The sequence below is a fragment of the Cetorhinus maximus genome, chromosome 22 (genome assembly GCF_964194155.1).
Source record: "Cetorhinus maximus chromosome 22, sCetMax3.hap1.1, whole genome shotgun sequence".
Classification (NCBI taxonomy): Eukaryota; Metazoa; Chordata; class Chondrichthyes; order Lamniformes; family Cetorhinidae; genus Cetorhinus; species Cetorhinus maximus.
The window spans coordinates 10,131,463-10,151,198 of NC_135900.1; the positions used below are offsets into that span (position 1 = coordinate 10,131,463).

The 19,736-nt window shown below is 41.5% G+C and overlaps 1 protein-coding gene across 1 annotated transcript in view; it reads left to right on the forward strand.

Moving 5' to 3' along the window:
- Positions 1-19,736, forward strand: part of LOC144696459 (plasma membrane calcium-transporting ATPase 1-like) — a 108,211-nt gene that overhangs the window by 33,181 nt on the left and 55,294 nt on the right. Inside the window, exons 3-5 of the mRNA XM_078567767.1 lie at positions 9,264-9,461; positions 11,682-11,939; positions 16,157-16,282. Coding sequence (XP_078423893.1) covers positions 9,264-9,461; positions 11,682-11,939; positions 16,157-16,282 — 582 coding nt within the window. The remainder of the gene's footprint in view (positions 1-9,263; positions 9,462-11,681; positions 11,940-16,156; positions 16,283-19,736) is intronic.

A 19,736-nucleotide genomic window follows, 5' to 3' on the forward strand; every position in this document is an offset into this window, starting at 1 on the left:
TTATGGGATCCTACTGCATTCAGGGTGGTTGGCCCATGTCCTGGGTTGTGCGCATCTGGGACATTTTTTGTCCTGTAATTGAAAGGTTCGAGCTTCCTGCATGTGCACTAGGCTATGTTCTACAATCTGTGTTCTGGGGACTTAAAACAACTCAGGCAGCACCCCCTCCCCTCCCTCCACCCCACGAAAGTGTCCTGTAAATTTTTGGCCAGAGGTTTGTCACCCTGGTGTGGACGTACTAGGAACACAAAGTTAACATGTGGATGTAGCAAGCAGTTAGGAAGACAATTGACATGTTGGCCTTTTTGCAAGGGGATTGGAATACAAGAATAAAGAAGTCATGCTACAGTTGCTCAGGACTTAAGTGAGACCATACCTGAAGTGCTCTATGCAGTTTTGGCCTTTAAATTTATGGAAGGATACACTTGCATTGGAGGCAGCACAGCACAGGTTCACTAGATTTGTCTCTGGGTGAGGGTTGTCCTGTGATGAGAGGCTGAGTAAATTGGGTCTATACTCTCGAGTTTAGAAGAATGAAAGGTGTGGACATAGGTTGTTTCTCATAGCTAGGGAATCTAAAGTGCAGGCACAGTCTCAGGATGAGGGACTGGTGACATTTTGGACTAGTGATGAGAAATTTCTTCACTCAAAGGGTTGTGAATCTTTGGAATTCTTTTACCCTGAGTGTTGTGGATCCCATTGTTGACTATACTTAAGGTTAGGATAGACATGCTTCTGCTAATGACCAAGAGCAAAATGGCAGCATTTTTTTAATATTCGTTCATGGGCGTTGCTGGCTAGGCCAGCATTTATTGCCCATCTTTAATTGCCCTTGTTCTGAAGTCAGACCAGGTAAGGATAGCAGATTTCCTTCCCTAAAGGAAAACGAGATGGGTTTTTATGACAATTGGCAATGGTTTCATGGTCATCATCAGATTTTTAATTCCAGGTCAAATTTTGGTCAAATTTCACCATCTGCCGTGGTGGGATACAAACCCGGGTCCCCAGAGCATTACTCTGGGTCTCTGGAATACTAGTCCAGTGACAATGCCATTACGCCACCACCTCTCCCTGAAAGAGTTGATGGCTTTGCTGGAGGGGGGATTCACAAAGATACGGTTTTACAACTTGTAGATCCAACTTGTATATAAAGTATTAGCATTGCATAAATCTTAATGTTGCTGTGCTTTGATTAAATTCATTAAATCAAAAACGTAGCAACGGGTACACATCTGCTTTCCAATTCACTGCACCAAACAAACAAGGACTATATATTACCAAATTCGTCAACCAGGATGACTTAGAAGTTTGAAATAAAAACAAAATGCTGGAACAACTCGAGGTCTGGCAGCATCTATGGAGAGAGAAACAGTTAATGTTTCAGGTCCGTATGACTTCAGAGCTAAAGAGGTAGAAATGTGATGGGTTTGGCAGGGGTGGTGGGGTGGTGTGGAGCTAAATAGGTGGGAGCTCAGATTTGACAAAGATGTCACTGAAAAAAGACAAAGGGAGTGTTAATAGTGTGAAAGACTAAGGCAGTTGCTGATGGTGGCATAAAGATAAAGCAGAATGTGCTAACAGCAGAACTGAATTTGCTCTGAAAGCACAACAAGAACAAGTGACAGATGGCCCTGTTTTTGGCAGGGCGTGGTAGTGGTGTGGGTTGGGAGGAACAAAATTGGAATTAAAAAGGGGATCAAAATGGAGGAATGTTCATGATCTGAAACTATTGAACTCAATGTTAAGTTCAGAAGGCTGTAAGGTGCCAAATTGGAAAATGAGGTGCTGTTCCTCCAGTTTGCATTGGGCTTCACTGGAACACTGCAGCAGGCCAAGGACGGGCATGAGAGCAAGATGGTGAGTCGAAATGGCAAGTGACAGAAAGGCCTGGGTCATGCTTGAGGACTGAGCGAAGGTATTCTGCAAAACAGCCACCCTGTCTGCGTTTAGCCTCTAATGTAGGGAAGACGGCATTGGGAGCAGTGAATGCAGTAGACCATATTGAAGGAGGTGCAAGTGAAGCACTGCTTCACCTGAAAGGAGTGTTTGGGGCCTTGGATGTTGAAGAGGGAGGAGGTAAAGGGGCAGGTGTTGCAATTGCATGACTTAAAAGTTTGTTGCTCATGAGCTATTCCAATTTGAGCAACATCTTTAGAATTGAATATGGGGAGTGGGCAAGAAAGTGGAATTGTAGAGATTGTATTCAATGTCACAGAAGGCTTGGGCTATATTGGTCGCCTCTTGTGTTCTTAATGCTCATTGTTGGGTTTGAAAGCTCAGTATCATGAGATTAATCACCCAGTTTCAGCTAAGTATGGTCTTTACAATCAAGTAACTGGATTGTCATTTAGGAGTGTGAAGATGCCAATATATGTCCACCTGAGTGCTAGCTTGTCAGACTGATTCGTTATGTTAGCTGGCTCAGCTGGTAGCACACTTGCCTCTGAGCCTGAAGGTTTTGGGTTCAGTCCCACTTCAAGGTTTGAGTGCACATAAATGCTGACACTCCAGTATGGCACTGAGGGGCACTGTCAGAGGTGAAGTCTTTCAGATCAGATGTTAAACAGAGGCTACATCTGCTCCCTCAGGTGGATGTAAAAGATCCCATGGCACTATTTCAAAGGAGAGGATTGAAGTTCTTCTCCCTGGTGTCCTGGCCAATATTTACCACCCCCCCCCCCCCCCCCCCCCCACCCCGCCCCGGCCAGTCAACATCACAAACAAATGATCTGGTCATTATTGATTTGTGTTTTGCTGTTTGAAAATTAGCTGCTGTATTTCCTCTTACAGCAGTGACTTTGGCTGTAAAATGATTTCAGACATCCTGACGTCATGAAAGGCTCTGTATAAAATGTAGATCGTTAGAGGAACTTTGCTCAAATAGCAATAGCTCATGAGCAACAAACTTCTAAGTCAAAAGCAAAAAACTGCGGATGCTGGAAATCCAAAACAAAAATAAAAATACCTGGAAAAACTCAGCAGGTCTGGCAGCATCTGCAGAGAGGAACACAGTTAACGTTTCGAGTCCATATGACTTTTCAACAGAACTTGAAGAGTCATACAGACTCGAAACGTTAACTGTTTTCCTCTCCGCAGATGCTGCCAAACTTCTAAGTCATTCTGGATGAGAAATTGTGTGAGAGTACTCCCCCCCTTCTGCAAATTTGGTAATATACATTCCTTGTTTGCTTTGGTGCAGTGAATTGGAAAACAGCTGCTGTGTACCCATTGCCATTTTAAAAAATTTAATTCTGGCACAGCAACATTAAAGATTTACGTAATGCTAATATTTTATGTACAAGCTATGAATCTTTTCGTGAATACCCCCTCCGTCAAAGCCATTAACTCCCTTCAGATGTATGGCTTTGAATGCTGCCATTTTCCCAGGTCATTATTATTGAGCCTTTGAGTATTAGCGGGCAGTTTTCACGTGGGGATATATCATTGCTGATCTAGTTTCTATGATTGCCCCAACATTTATGTGCACGTGCGTATTCTGGCTAGGTAGTCATGAAGCTGGAACTCTAGCAGATTCATTTTCCCCCTTGGGTACAGAGACACTGTCTTCAATCAACTAAGATGGTACACTGCCACTGTGTCAGTGGCAGAGTGAGTGCCAGTCAAGCAGGCTGCTTTGTCCTGGATGGTGTCAAGCTGCTTGACTGTTGGAGCTGCACTCAAGTGAGTAAGTATTCCATCACACTCCTGACTTGAGCCTTGTAGATGGTGGGCAGGTTTTGGGGAATCAGGAGGCGAGTTACTCTGCAGAATTCCCAGCCTCTGACCCCTGGTAGCCACAGTATTTGTACGGTTGGTGCAGTTCAGTTTCTGACCAATGGTATCCCCCAGGATGTTGAGCAGTATATAAATGCAAGTCTTTCCTCTACTGGGAGTAAATGGAATGTGTATCCCTACACAGTCAAAAAAATCTTTGTTCAACATGCTCCTCTTGTCTAATGTATGATCACATATCATAGTTGCATAAATCTAAGCATCCTTCTAGTGCACTTTAGGTAACTAGGAATGGAATAGATGAGCACGATCCATTTTAGTTTATTTTACATATGTCAGTGTATATTCATTAAAAATGTATCTTAATGGTTTAAATTGTCCTGCAGGCATGCAGAGTTTTTATTCCCCAGATAGTTTTGATGAAGCTTCAGTGCCACTGGTGTACTGCAGAATAAGTCACTCATGCTTGTATACAAAGTATGCAGCATCTGTTGTCATTGACAGCACTGATTGTCTTTTAAAAAGCATACATCCAAATTGTTCAAAAACTACAGTGGTTTATTTCTCTCTGCCAGGTGACTCAGATGTTCTGGCCCACACTAGAAAGCAAGACTTCCCTTTCTCAAAATGCCCAAAGATGGGAAATGACAGATGAAATCACTGGAATTTCATGGTCCAGCCAAGGAGTAGCACTGACTTAATTTTCTATTCAATGCATAGAAATAACATCTTTAAACTTACATTCACCATTTAAGTACTGAACCTATATTAAGACAATTTTTAACTCCAGCCTAATGTGGTATTGAACATGCCATACCAGATCTTTTGTTTCAATACTGTAGCTTCTACCAGCTATGTTTCACCTGCCACTTCTATTTGTTGCATTCTCAGTAAAGATTGATAACTGTTAAGGATTTGACTTCCATTTATTAGCTGAAAGACTGACACAACAAGATTTTACATTTCAAATAACCCCAAAAACACACTTTAATACTTTGTAGACAGCTTATTATACTTTAAACTACAGAAAGTGACATTCCCTTTTTATGCTTATCACCTATCAAACTCTCCATGAAATTAGTTGTCTTTAGCAAACAGTCCACTGTTGTTCCCAGCTTTCTGTGGCTTCATGTATTCCCGTTTTGCTGAGCAGTAACTTTTAAGTGACTGTCGCCAGGCACTTTCCACCGTTGTCAGAATTCCTTAAATCCACCACCAGCAGTAAAGTCTGTTCCGATGATTTTTCCTCCTGGCCATTGCCAGGATGAATCTCCCGAGTCTTTAGATGGCTGCAAGATATGTTTCTTGGAATAGAGACTGTCTGCATCCTGCATCTGGCTGTGGTAGCTGGCAAAGCCAAACAGCCTCTTCGCTCTGACCAAACAACTGGGATATTGGGGAACCCTTATAACAACATCTCAAAAATAGCTCCCTCTGTCCTCTCTCCCCATGGCAACAGGAAGCATATTAACCTTGCATCCAGGTAGAAATGCTGCTCAGCTATTCTTAACTCCAACTTCCTTTCAACTTAGAAGTAAATGGACAGTTTAAAGCATAATTGTTTATAACCTGACCCCTACAACACCTTTCTGGGACCTTGGGAGACTCAGCCTACTCAAAGACAACAGCAGTCTGAGTTTACAAAGCATAAATACCTTGCATAAAAATAAAAACAAAAAACTACTGCGGATGCTGGAAATCCAAAACAAAAACAGAATTACCTGGAAAAACTCAGCAGGTCTGGCAGCATCGGCGGAGAAGAAAAGAGTTGGTGTTTCGAGTCCTCGTGACCCTTCAGAACTGAGTAAAGTTAGGAGAGGGGTGAAATATAAGCTGGTTTAAGGTGGGGGCAGAGAAGTTGGTGGGGGGTAGGGCGGGGTGGTAGTAGGGACAAGCAAGCAGTGATAGGAGCAGATTATCAAAAGATGTCACAGACAAAGGAACAAAGACGTGTTAAAGGTGGTGATATTATCTAAGAGAATGTGCTAATTAAGACTGGATGGCAAGACACTCAAGGTACAGCTCTAGTGGGGATGGGGTGGAAAGACTGACAGGGCATTACAGATTTAAAAATAATGGAAATAGGTGGGAAAAGAAAAATCTGTATAAATTATTGGAAAAAACAAAAGGGAGGGGGAAGAAACGGAAAGGGGGTGGGGATGGGGGAGGGAGTTCAAGATCTAAAGTTGTTGAATTCAATATTCAGTCCGGAAGGCTGTAAAGTGCCTAGTCGGAAGATGAGGTGCTGTTCCAGTGAAGCCCAACGCAAACTGGGGGAACAGCACCTCATCTTCCGACTAGGCACTTTACAGCCTTCCGGACTGAATATTGAATTCAACAACTTTAGATCTTGAACTCCCTCCCCCATCCCCACCCCCTTTCCGTTTCTTCCCCCTCCCTTTTGTTTTTTCCAATAATTTTATATAGGTTTTTCTTTTCCCACCTATTTCCATTATTTTTAAATCTGTAATGCCCTGTCAGTCTTTCCACCCCACCCCCACTAGAGCTGTACCTTGTGTGTCCTGCCATCCATTCTTAATTAGCACATTCTCTTAGATAATATCACCACCTTTAACACGTCTTTGTTACTTTGTCTGTGACATCTTTTGATAATCTGCTCCTATCACTGCTTGCTTGTCCCTATTACCACCCACCCCCCCACCACACCCCCCAACTTCTCTCTCTTCTCCCCCCCCCCCCCCCCCCCCCCACCTTAAACCAGCTTATATTTAACCCCTCCTAACTTTACTCAGTTCTGCTGAAGGGTCATGAGGACTCGAAACGTCAACTCTTTTCTTCTCCGCCGATGCTGCCAGACCTGCTGAGTTTTTCCAGGTAATTCTGTTTTTGTTATAAATACCTTGCACCCTTTTCAGTAAAACAATCTGAGCCTTCCTTAGAACTCTTAATAATAAAACCACCCAGGCTCACTGTCGGGCAGACCTCGGAACAGGTCATATGACCCCCTTTCATTTACCCTAAATTTAAAACTACAGTCTCAAAATATAATGTAAACCTCATCTATCCCCAATGTTGCTGCAATTATAAGCACTCATACTTGCAGCACCTTTCAAACTTTGTATAAACCTTCTTCAGGATGCTCTCCAGTATAATGACGCCCATTAGATTTAATGATTTGTTAATGCTAAGATGTTGAAAGCTTTATTTCCAGTATTTATGCTCCTATAATTGAGAATCCCAAAATGTTATTCAACCATACCCCATTTGTTCAATTCGTTCATTAAAGTAGGATCTGCTGCTCTTAGAGGTAGACTAGCACTTTGGAGCTATTGGCTTTGGCAAGAACAAAGGACAATGTGAATTCTTCACTTGCCTTGGGGGTAAAGGTGCTAATATATTTTTGGTTAGATCCTGTTTCTTTGGTTAAAAGTAGGACTATTTTGGCATTCTGCTTGAAAAAACATTTTCAGTCCAGGCATTTGTTTTCTAGAAGTAAAACATGAACTGGGAAAGTTTTGTAAAATGTTATAAATTAACTGCCTTGTGCTAGAGCCCACTTGTGCAATAAAACGTTCTTGGAATAAGGTACGAAGCGTGCCAGCGTTATCACTAGGATTTCAGTGAAGCACGATGGGTACATAAAACTTTTGTACTGTGTTCACTGGAACGAGTACAATTTAGACCCTGTCCCTTTCAAGCTTGGATAGTGTTTGGAGAGCTTTATTTGAGATGAAATACCAAAGGCTATTAGTCTGTCAATGATGAATATTCAGCTGGGCTAGGCTAAATTCTGTCTTTTATTTCACAAGTAGCAATATCCTTTATAATTTTGATAATGGGATAGCTAGCATACTACATGAAAACACTATGGTCCTTTCTATCTATCAATTTTGTGCCTTCAATACCAGTATATTGAAATATTGTTGATGGTCTAAACTGTTATCATTACCATCAATCAGAATAATTAGACAAGATTTTACTTAACATTTGAATTAAAATGTAATTTCTCTCTTCACCCTCTCCTGTACCTACGCCTTGCCCCCTTGAGGTCTGGAGCAAAGCAATGTGAAGGTTGTGGGCACCTTATCTGCAGCATGGACAGCAATACTCAATACAGCGACATGAGAGTTTCACTGGCTATTTCAAAACCATTTACCCTTTACAGAAAAACCCTCACCAGAATCCAGTTCATTCTTTTGACCTAGTGTAGCTGAAGCTTCTATTGAAATTGTTATAGTGGGCTCCTATTGTCTGGATGCCTTGATTTCTAAAGCAGTCCTTAATCCTGAAATGCACTTAAGTACAAAAAATTATTTTATAATTGACTTTGTATAACAGCATTGTCTAGTTTGTATGTTTAGGGGTGTAAATCATATTTTTGAATTCAGGCTTTATTAATGTGAATTTCTAAGTTTCACTGGGTGGTGGTCCCCAACATTAGAATTGCCCAGTGGTGGTAATGTGAACCTCCTTTAGGATTTGATGAGGAAGGTGTTGGTGAGATTGTAGCACAAACCCCTCTCCTTTATAATAGCTAGTTAAGATCCTGCTTCTGATCAAGTGCTGAGCTGGGTGCTTTGATTTCTGCTACAGTTCCTCAATATCCACAATGGTGAGTTATTTCTTAACTGGTTTGGGGTCTTCTCTTAAAGTTACCTGGTGACCATTCTCATAACAAAGAGAGGAACTTGTATAGTACTTTTCATGACCACTGGATGTCTGTGTTTTGCAGCCAAAGAAGCAGTCCTCCTTTTGAACGTCATAATTACTATTTCTGCCCTAACTTGGGGAAAATGGATCAGCTACAAAGCCCAAAGCACGCATTGATGCAGATTCTGATAGCATCAGGGCTCGTGATTTTAGTAGTCTTCAAATATATTTCTTTTGAATAATATGAATAGCTTGATGGCAGGCAAAGATGTTTGGAATCCCTTGAGGCTAGGGGTAATTGGTCCTGTACAGGACAAAAGGAGGGGGTTGAGGGGGGAAGAATAGAAACAGATCTGGAAAATGGGTTACAGTTTTGGGTTTATAAATGTTTGAATGCAGTGCTTCCCAATGAGAATACTTGTGGAATTTAGTGTCTGGTCTGATTTTCTTAAAGAGATGTGTTTGAATCTGGGATTCATCTCGTGCTTTTCTGGATTCTGTTTTAAGCATGGTTTCTTAATACACTTCTCTGAAAGTTTGGCATAAAGTCACTTGAGAGAAAATCCATTGGGTTTAGGGGGCTTTGTTTCTCTTCAGTTCATATCGCTCCCTTTGACTATTTGTTTGCTACTTTTATTATACTAAACAAGAGTGCGAAGTAACTTCCGAAAACCTGTTTCCAAAATTGAAGTTTTATGCAGAACCTTGTCTAGTGCCAAGAAGCATACAGGTTGCACTGGAAGATTAGAATGACCATACGCGGAAAACACATCAGGAAAACAGCTTTTCAATTGTTATAAAGAATTGACTATTTTGGTGATCCCGGTTAACAGAAGGAAGATTATAACTTTAAATTTAATGTGTTTGCTGTAGAAGAATGTATGAAACGGCAACTAATTGAAAAGTTTCTCTCTCCACAGGCTTGTCTGGAAACCCTGCGGACCTCGACAGAAGGCATCAAGCTTTTGGAGAAAATTCTATACCCCCAAAAAAAGCAAAAACTTTTCTTCAATTAGTATGGGAAGCACTTCAAGATGTAACCTTAATTATTTTAGAAATTGCAGCCATAATATCGCTAGGCCTTTCTTTCTATAAACCTCCAGGAGGAAACCATGAAGGCAAGTATTTCTAGTAAATGTCACTAGCACTAAGTTAAATGTTGCTTCAGGGATAAGTGCCTGCACAAATCTCCCTCTCGATTCTGCAGGGCCCAGAAGGAAATATGGTGCAAGTACAATCTCTGGAAAAGCTGAACTATTAAACTTTATCGTACTTTGTGTTCCATGTGCTAAAATCAGAGATTGAAAAATACTGACCTGATCTGAAGTAATTGACAGTTACCAATAGGCTACTCCCTCTGACCCCATGTTCTGTAAATGCTGTCACCCTATAAGGTATATAGCTACTATTTGCACAATAGGTCGAGAACAGGGTTTGAGAAAAATAAATCATTTACCAAGCACTGTTGCAAAGGTTAAATGTGAGCTCCATTGCTGATTCCCAAATTGTAAACTGGCTCAATTGCAGAGAGTTAATCATTGCCCTTGGGAGCTATCCAGTATCTAAAAAGGCTGCTTTAAAGGAAATGTTTGTCTTTAAACATACTTGCCACCACAGATATTCAACTTATGTTAACATGTTAAGACTGGCATGTCCAAAGGATCACATAAAATCATGGGTATATCCAGATTTCCTCCTGAGATTGCATGCACTTGCTTACTAATACCATGGCGCAACAAAGTTTTGATGTGGCCCATTTCTTCCTCCTGCTCGTCCCTAATTTTAATCACTCCAGCATTGGTGGCATGCCTTCAGCTGCCTAGGCCCTGTTCTCTCCACCTCCTTACTCCTTTAAAATCATCATCTTAGACCTAACTTTTGGCCATTTGTCTCTATGCTCCTGTGTAACTTGTTTTCTGAGAAGCACCTTGATGTTTTATTGTGTTAAAGGTGCTATATTATTAGAAATTTGCTGGTCCACAAGAATGCTTTTAAATGACTTGGGTGCTGGCAGTGGTAGTACGAAGCCATCAATTTATTTTAATAGCTGGAGTTTCTTGACTTGTCTATCTTGATGTGAACTTTTGAAACCTGGCCATCCATGATTTAAAATAAATGGATGCAGAAGTATGCATGACCTATGGGATGGCCCCATTGCCTTAATCATAGATGCCAACCAGCTGAAACAATACTGGAAGTTTGTTGTCTGGGCCCACAGTGGAATGAGAGGTCTTGAGGCAGGCTCCTGGGCTAGAAGCTGTATAATTGGGATGCGCAAGGAGCGGTGGTGTTTGGGGTAGCTGTCCAGAAACAAATTAATAGTTTCAATACAAAAACAAAATACTGTGGATGCTGAAAATCTGAAATAAGAACAATGTTGAATTACTCAGCAGATCAGGAAACATTTGTGGAGATACGAACAGTTAACGTTTCAGGTTAATCTTTCATAGAACTAATTAAATATCATCGTTCTAAAACGTTAACTCTTTCTCTCCAATGATGCTACCTGACCTGAGGTTTCCAGCAGTTTTCTGTTTTTAATGCTTTAACATGGATTTGAAAGTGCAAGCCACTGAGGTCACAACATTATAAATCTGAGAGAAAACACATGGCACAGAGTAGTAACAAAACAAAGTTCAACACAGCATAAAAGAATCCCAACTCGAGCTTCCAAGAGAGGGTGCAAAATGTTGACAAATTCCCAATTGGTATGCCCCACTTTATGGGTAGCTTTACATTTGTGAATTAAAGTTTTTGCTAGAATCATATTTATCAGTGCTATAAATTGGCATGGCGGCTGAAAACCTACCGCCTATTTCTTTGGTTTCTCTTAATCCTGTGATTCTTCCTGTGGACTTGGTATTTTTCCTACTTCTAATTAGAATCAGTTAAACTCTTTCTTGCATTTTTCCATCACTTGAGCTAATGTACAGTTTGAATTAAGTGAACCAATAAGTGTATCAAACCCTTGCTCATGTGCTAGGCTGCCTGTCTGACCAAAATCACTATATCCAGAAAGGTTTTGATGGTTCAATTGGTTCTTCATTTAATTAGGCCAGTCAAAATATAGCATTGATCTTGCCTACATCATCAATTAATGTAGGTCAACTGAAAAACAGTTGTGTTTTTCTACTCAGCCTGACTTGTGCATGCAATCTCTATTGCTGTTAAAATGTCAGTCTGGAGCTTGTGATACTAATGCAGTTGTACTAGTTGGATCTGATTTTTTTTTTTCATACTTGTGAAACCATGCCACAATTAATATCATCCACATATGAGCTAATATGTATGCAATGCGATTTCTTATGCCCTTTTATAATCTGTTCTTGCTTCTGCAGCGTGTGGTGCAGTAACAGGCGGTGTTGAAGATGAAGGTGAATCGGAAGCTGGTTGGATCGAAGGAGTTGCTATTCTTGTTTCTGTTATCTGTGTGGTACTAGTTACAGCTTTCAATGACTGGAGTAAAGAAAAACAATTTAGAGGTCTGCAAAACCGAATTGAACAAGAGCAGAAATTCACAGTAATAAGAGGTGGCCAAGTTATCCAGATTCCTGTGGCAGAATTGGTGGTTGGTGACATTGCACAAGTTAAATATGGTACTTAAGATCTGTTGTACTTTAAACTGTTTTAAGATTAAATTGAAAAATATAATTGTGTACTTCAAGCAAAATACTGTGGACACTGGAAATCTGAAATAAATCAAAATGCTGGAAAAACTCAGGTCTGTGTGGAGAGAGAAACAGATATGACACCAGAGCTGAAGAGAGGTAGAAATGTGATGTGTTTAAGACAATTATACTGTTGAAGAGAGGGTGGAGCTCAGGATATGTTTGACAAACATTTCATGGACACCAGACAAAGGGAGTGACAGTGGTAGTGTTAAAGACTAAAGGTGGTGCTAATAGTGGCATAAAGGTAAGATAGCAGATTGTGTTAACAGCAGAACAAGGGTCAGTGCTCTGTGAAAGCAAAACATAGAAACAAGTTACAGATGGCACCTTCTGAACTTAAGACAACTTCAGACCATGAGCACTCTCTTCCATTTTCATCTTTAATTTTTTTTTCCCCAACCTCCTCCCCCATAGGGCCATCTGTAACTTATGTTTTGTTTTCTGCTATTAACACATTCTGCTACCTTGCCTTTATGCCACTATTAGCACCTTCCTTAGTCTTTAGCACTATTAACACTCCCTTTGTCTTGTGTCCATGACATCTTTGTAAAATTTCTGTTTCCTGGCTTACTTTGCTCCCCACCCTTCAATAGTATAAAATCCATCACATCTTGACCTCTGTTCAGCTCTGAAGTCATGTGGACTCAAAACGTTAACTGTTCGGCTCTCCACAGATGCTGCCAGACCTGAGTTTTTCTACCATTTTCTGTTTTTAAAATAGCTTTGATTTGTATTTTAAGATTCTTTCACCTTCCACTTATTGAAATAGGGTAACTGCTGTCATAATGGCAGTGGTGGGGGGTAGGGAGTGACAAAAGAGAATAGGAATGCAGTCAGCAGGCAGTATAAACATGAACCTATCAGCTGCTGCAATCTAGATCAGAGGCCCGATGTGCAGGAAGGATTTATTGGATTGATAGATATAAATGTACATAGCGATGAAGGCACCTTTTTTTTTCTTTCATTTAGACAGGGCGTGATCTCTATGTCTCATCCTCCAGCATCAGTCGTGTGCTTATATTGAGAATTTGACTTCTGGTTGAGCACTAGTGACGTGCTCAGAGCATCCTGGTTGATGCTTGTGCTCTCCATCAGTATAGGCTCTGGCACAGTCTTGAAGCAAATTCTCTGAGGGCACTTAGATGCATCTGAATTCCAGAGCAATGTTAAATATAGCCTACGTGTAGCCCTTGCCATAGTGAGATTTGGAGAGTGTGCTTGAAATACGTTTGCATAATTTCAGCTTGCCCAGATAGTGGGGATCCAAGAACGCCCTGGGGAATTAGGGCACTTTGATCCAGAGATGACATTGTAGCCATGCATTTAGTGCCATCCTTTGGCACAGCCAACAAAACTGGGGAATTTGATTCCAGGGAGCATTGGTAGTGCCTGGTGTGAACGGCCTGCATTGATATCCAGATTTTGGAGGAGTTTCTATTAACATGGCTGTCTGGCCTCCGAGTTACAGTAAAAAAATCCAAAAGGTTTTTGTTTGGACTCTGAAGTCGTACAAAATCATTGGAGGTGTCTGATTGTTTTCGCTGCCCCTGAACGTCTTAATTCTGGCAATGTTCATTGGTCATTCTTGGCAGAGCCCTGAGGAACATGTCTGCCAGAATGGGCCTACAGGTGGTGAGGGAACCAACAAGAAGGAAAAACCTACTTTACTTCTCCCTCACCAATCTACCTGTTGTAGATGCACCTGTCCGTGACAGTATTGGTGCGAGTAAGTAACGCACAGTCCTTGTGGAGTAGTCCTGTCTTTACACTGAAAATTACTGTCCATGTTGTGTGGCACTACTATGCTAAATGGGATAGATTCAGAACAGATCTAGTGACTCCAAAACCGGGCATCCATGAGGCACTGTGGGCCATCAGCAGAATTTTATTTGAGCTCATTGCCTCGCATATCCCTCACTCTACCATTACTATCAAGCTAAGAGATCAGCCCTGTTCCAATGAGGATCGTAGGAGCAGCACCAGGCATACCTAAAAATGAGAGATCAACCTGGCAAAGCTGCAACACTGGACTATTAACATGCTAAGCAGTATGCAATAGACAGCTAAGCAATCCCACAACTAATGGACAGATCAAGCTCTGCAGTCCTGCCAGTAGGGAATGGTGGTGGACAATTAAAGAACTAACCAGCGGACGAGACTCTCATATCCCAGTAGATATCCTCATCCTCAATGGAGGAGCTTAGCATATCTTTAACTATTGTGGATGATCCATCTCACCCTCCTGAGGTTTCCATCATCACAGAAGCCAGGACTTCATACAATTCAATTAACTCCACATAATATCAAGAAATGGCTGAAAGCACTGGATACATTGAAGGCTCTGGGACCCCAACAGTATCCTGACAGTGGTGCTTGAGAACTAGCCACCCCACTTAGCCAAGCCGATCCAGGACAGCTACATCACTGGCATCTACCCAACTGTGGGAAATTGCCAGTATATGCTGTCCACAAAAAGCAAGGCAAATCCAATCCTCCCAATTACTGCTCCAGCAGCCCACTTGGTGTTGTGACAGTGATGTCAGGTAGCACATGCTCAGCAATAACCTCACCAGGACTCGTGGCTCCTAACCTCATTATAGCCTTGATCCAAAGATGGGTGAAAGAGCTTCATTCCAGAGGTGAAGTGAGAGGGACTGCCCCATGATATCAAGGCAACATTTGACACGTGGCGTAAAGGAAACTGAAGTTGATGGAAATTAGGGAGAACTCTCCAATACCTGTGGCCCAGCACAAAGGAACATTTGTGGTGGTTGTTGGATACCAGTCATCTCGGCCCCAGGATATCACTGCAGGAGTTACTCAGGATACTGTCCTAGGCACAACCATTTTTAGCTACTTCATCAATGATCTTCCCTCCACTATAAAGTTAGAAGTGGGGATCATCACTGATTTATTACAGTATTCAGTACCATGCGCAATATCTCATATTGAAGCAATCTATATGCAGCAAAACCAGGCTTGGGCTGATGAGTGGCAAGTAATGTTTATGCCACAAGTGCAAAGCAATGACCATTGCTAACAAGAGAATCTAACCATCTCCCCTTGCAATACAATGGCAGTGCCATTGCTGAATCCCCCACTATCAACATAATGGAGGTTACCATTAACCAGAAACTGAACTGCAGCAGTCATATAAATACTACGGCTACAAGAGCAGGTCAGACTGGGAATATTGTGACCAGTAGCTCACCATCTACAAGGCACATGTCAGGAATGTAATGGAAGACTCCCCTCTTGACGAGAGTGCAGTCCCAAAAGCACTCCAAGCTTGGTCTACCACCTTGAACTTGTACTCCCTCCATCACTGGTGCACATTGGCAGCAAGTGTGTACCATATACATGATGCACTGAAGCAATTTGCCAAGGCTGCTTTGACAGCAGCATCCAAACCCACAACCTCTACCACCAGAAGGATAAGAGCAGCAGAAGATGGGAACACCACCTGCTAGTTTCCCTCCAAGCCATGCACCATCCTGACTTGGGACTGTATTGCCTTACCTTCACTATCATTGGGTCAAAATCTTGGCGCTAACAGCACTGTGGGGTGTACCTGCAGCAGTTAAAGGTGGCTTATCACCACCTTCTCGAGGTTAGTTAGGATTGGGCAGCAAATGCTGGCCTTGCCAGTAATGCTTAGCCCATGAAAGGGAAAAAAACTGGAAATTCACTAGTCACATGTGAATCAAGCACTCATTGGATGCAGCACTGCCTAAGATGGTGGCACCAACGACGTAAACCTCAACCCTATTAATTGTTACTCCATGGTTTAGCTCAATTTGTATGTGGAAATTGGATGAATGGACACCTTGGTGGAATGACTATACCAAAAAACAAACTCCTTTCTGGCCTTCAATCTTGCCAGTTTTTTTTCTCCCCTCTGGCTATTAGCTAGATATTTGCTGGCCCTTTTTAACAGCATAATGGGGATCACTTGATTGCTTGCATCAATATTTCCTTAAAGAATGCTGTTGCTGGTGCTTTTCCTCTGTAGGGACATGACCTCCACAAACAAGGAAAATATGCAATGATGTAAACATTTTAATTGGTGAATACTGATAAATCCTGCTTCATTACAGTTGTGATTATCTTAAAATAGAAGTGTGTGGCTTTCTGGCTTTTAGGTGACCTCTTACCTGCTGACGGTGTGCTTATTCATGGAAATGACCTGAAGATTGATGAAAGCTCCCTGACTGGGGAGTCTGACCATGTGAAGAAGGGCCCAGAAAGAGATCCACTGCTGTTGTCTGGTAAGATAATACAGCACAAGGGGACAAAGAAAATTCTAGCATGATAGACCACAAGGACTGAAACAAGTCAATTAATTCTCCAGTCTGAAATGTGAAATTGGTTCTGAATCAGCCTACTGAACTGCTCCCCGCAAGAAAGGAAAAGGCTAGCCAATACTGTGAATTGCAGCCCTGTGAAGCAAAATACTGGGTGGGTTGAAAGGCTGGGGAGAAGCAGTGAAACTAGGAAGAGATTGCTCCTAATAGGAGTATGGTGCTGTAGCTTTGACAGCAACTTGATTTTAGTCAGGTAAGGCTGGGCATTAAACTCTGCTAGCTTAAAGAAATGTAATGAAATGGAAAAAGCAGGAAGGGTAGAAGGAGTGGTTAATTAACAATTCCAACATCAGATCAACTTAGTGAGGATGGTAGATATACTGTGCATCTCCAGATGTAGTTGAGAACCAAATGCTGTGTCGTTACTGGGTATTTTATAACCTGTCAAACACTAAGTAATGGAGAATGAGAAGAAGGAAAAGTAACAAGGTTGCAATAATAGGAAGCTCTGGGATAAAATGCCCAAATGCATTCGTGACTTAAGTCAGTAAGTTAAAATCCTGACTCGGTGCTACGTTTCCCCCACCCCCCTGAACCTGGGTAATCGGCTGGGAAAAGTGGGAGCAAAAGTGTCATAGCCAGAATAGATTTGGGAGAGAAGAATTTATTGAAAAAGTGGGTTAGTCATGATCGGTTGAAGAAATTTTTGGCAGTTAAATCAGGAGACCAACCATGGTGCCTTGAAGCTGGAGTTCCCTGGATGACTTAAATGGTTAGCTCAAAACCGAAGTGTAAGAAGGAGCGTTGTGAAATTCAAGCTAGTAATACAGGGGAAACAAAAACATGAAAAATGCATGGTGCAAAAATGGAAATTAGAACACTTAAGTATGTGGATAACAACTGACAGCCAACATAAGCTTTTGAGAGCTTGCAGAATATAGAGCATGTTCTGACTTTCTTCAGACGTTCTGAGCTTTTGTGGATATATATTTGTTTGCTAAATATGGTCAGTGTGGTTTTAAAGCTAGTGTTTTAATTCGAGTGTCCATAGACACAATTCCTTTTTTGTCAAATGTCTGCTGCTTTTAAGTGCATGCTTCATCGCAATGTCTGTTATATTGTTATTTCCCCCTCCCACCCATTAACAAAATCACCTTTTGTCCTAGTTCATGGAGGAATAATTTTTTATTTGCTCACACTTCCCTTTATGTGTATCTAATTCTACTGCAAGTTGTAGCGGAAACACTCAATCTCCTAAAAGTACTATAGTCCTGCTAGCAGCTCGCAGCAGAATTGGATCCCTCACCCACATCGTAAAGGAGTGAATTCTAGCAAGAGGCGAATTAGGGTGAGGCCGAAGATACTACTTTGGGAGATAAGTAGAAAGAACTAGTATTGTAGCGGTCTTGGCAATAGCAAAGGCTTTTCTAAGATCGCCTTGCCTTCAAAAAGGAAACTGATAGTCAAAACTTGCAAAGTCAAGAGGGATGAAGAAGACACTACTTTAGAAAATAAAGGAAGAGCAGAGGAACTTTAACATTTCACTTCTATAGATCAGAATGAATGTAGGACTGCTGAAGTATCTGAGGAAGGGAGAAATGCTAATAACATTACAAGAATACTCAAGGGTTAATATTTTATATGGTCACCCCAGGCTCTAATAATCTATAGTACAGAGGCAGTTCAGTGATGAAATAGATACTAATTTTCCAAAATTCCTTAAACAGGAATTTTACCAAAGGACTGGAAGGTGACGAACATTCCAACCCTATTCAAAAAAAGGAGAAAGGGATAAGCCAGGTAATTACAGACCAGTTAGCCTCATCAACAGTAAGAAAACATAAAGGATAACACTGAACACTTAGAAAGGTATGGGCTAATCAGAGGCAGTCGATACAAATTTGCAAAGGGCAGTTTTGCTTGGTAAACATTATTCATTCCAGTGTGGAATATGATCGACAGATTACACTGGATGTGATAAATTTGGACTCTGTTTATGGTGCCATATAAATATCATTAAAGGTTAGGGACTATGATATTTCAAGTTTGACTGAAGAAAAGAGGCAGAAAGGAGCAAATAGATGTTTCTCAGGTTGACAGCTGTGGCCCAAGATACAGCAGATGGGATACCCTAGTGATCTGTGCTGAGATCTTTGAGTTTTTATACTTGGACATGAGCATAGAAGGATTTATCATACTTTACCACTGTAAAGGAGACGTGGTAAACTCTAAAGAAGAATGCAGATGACTGAAAGAAAAAGCCCATTTTACCCACTTGACCCAATTGAGAGCACCAAAGGCTAAATCTTTAGAGACTGAGCAGAATACTTAAGTTGGGCAGAGGACCTGTGGTGAGACTGACTGACTGGATTTCTTCAACATCATCTTTGTTCCAGGGCAAAAAACAACTGTGGGGCAGTCAAGTGACCTCCCTCCAGTTAATCATCCATGGCCACTTTGATCTAGCTGAAGTTTGAAAACATCAGATTTTCTGCCAGTGAGAAGGGCCTGATCCCTGCACATCCAATCATAGAATGGTCTCCTTCAGTACAGTAACCATTGAGCCTGTTGAATCCATCAGCCTTCTGCAAAAGTAACTCTGCTGCTGCCACTTCCCCACCTTTACCAATGGAGATTTGGTTGAGAACTAACTGACTGTTACATTGGAGAGCCTATGTCTGTGTCCATTGAAGTTAGAAGATTGAGAGGTGATCTTATGAAACATAAGACCTCGAGAGGACTTGACAGGGTGAATGCTGAAAAGATGTTCCCCTTGTGGGAGAGACTAGAAGTAGGGGACACGGTTTAAAAATGAGGGATCTCCTGTTTAAGACCGAGAGAAAATTTCTTCTCACCTCAAAGGTTATGAATATTTTTAAGGCAGAGATAGATTAACTACTTTTTTTAGTCAAGAATCTGAAGTTATTGGGGGTGCGCAGAATGTGGAGTTGAGGCCATGATCAGATTGGCCATGATATTGAATGGTGGAGCAGCCTTGAGTGGCTTACTCCTAATTCATATGTCTGTATGTACTGCCCCATCTCTAGTGATGGAAGGGGTTGTCAACACCATCAATCTACACTAGCTCTCCAGTGCTCAATTTGGGTTCTGCAAGGAATGCTTAGTTTCACATTACAGCCATGGCCCAAGCATGGACAAAAGAGCTGAATTCCAGAGGTGAGAGTGACAGCCTTTGATATCAAGGCAGTTTTTGAGTTTGTGTCATCGGAGAACCCTAGTAAAATTGAAGTCAATGGAATTGGGGAAACTCTACTGTTTGGAGCATGACTATCAAAGGAAATGGTTGTGTCAATCCTCAGCCCCAGAACATTGTTGCAAGAGTTCCTTGGGTAGTGTCATAGATCCAACCAACTTCAGCTTCATCAATGAGCTTCCTCCCATCATAACAGTTAGTGAG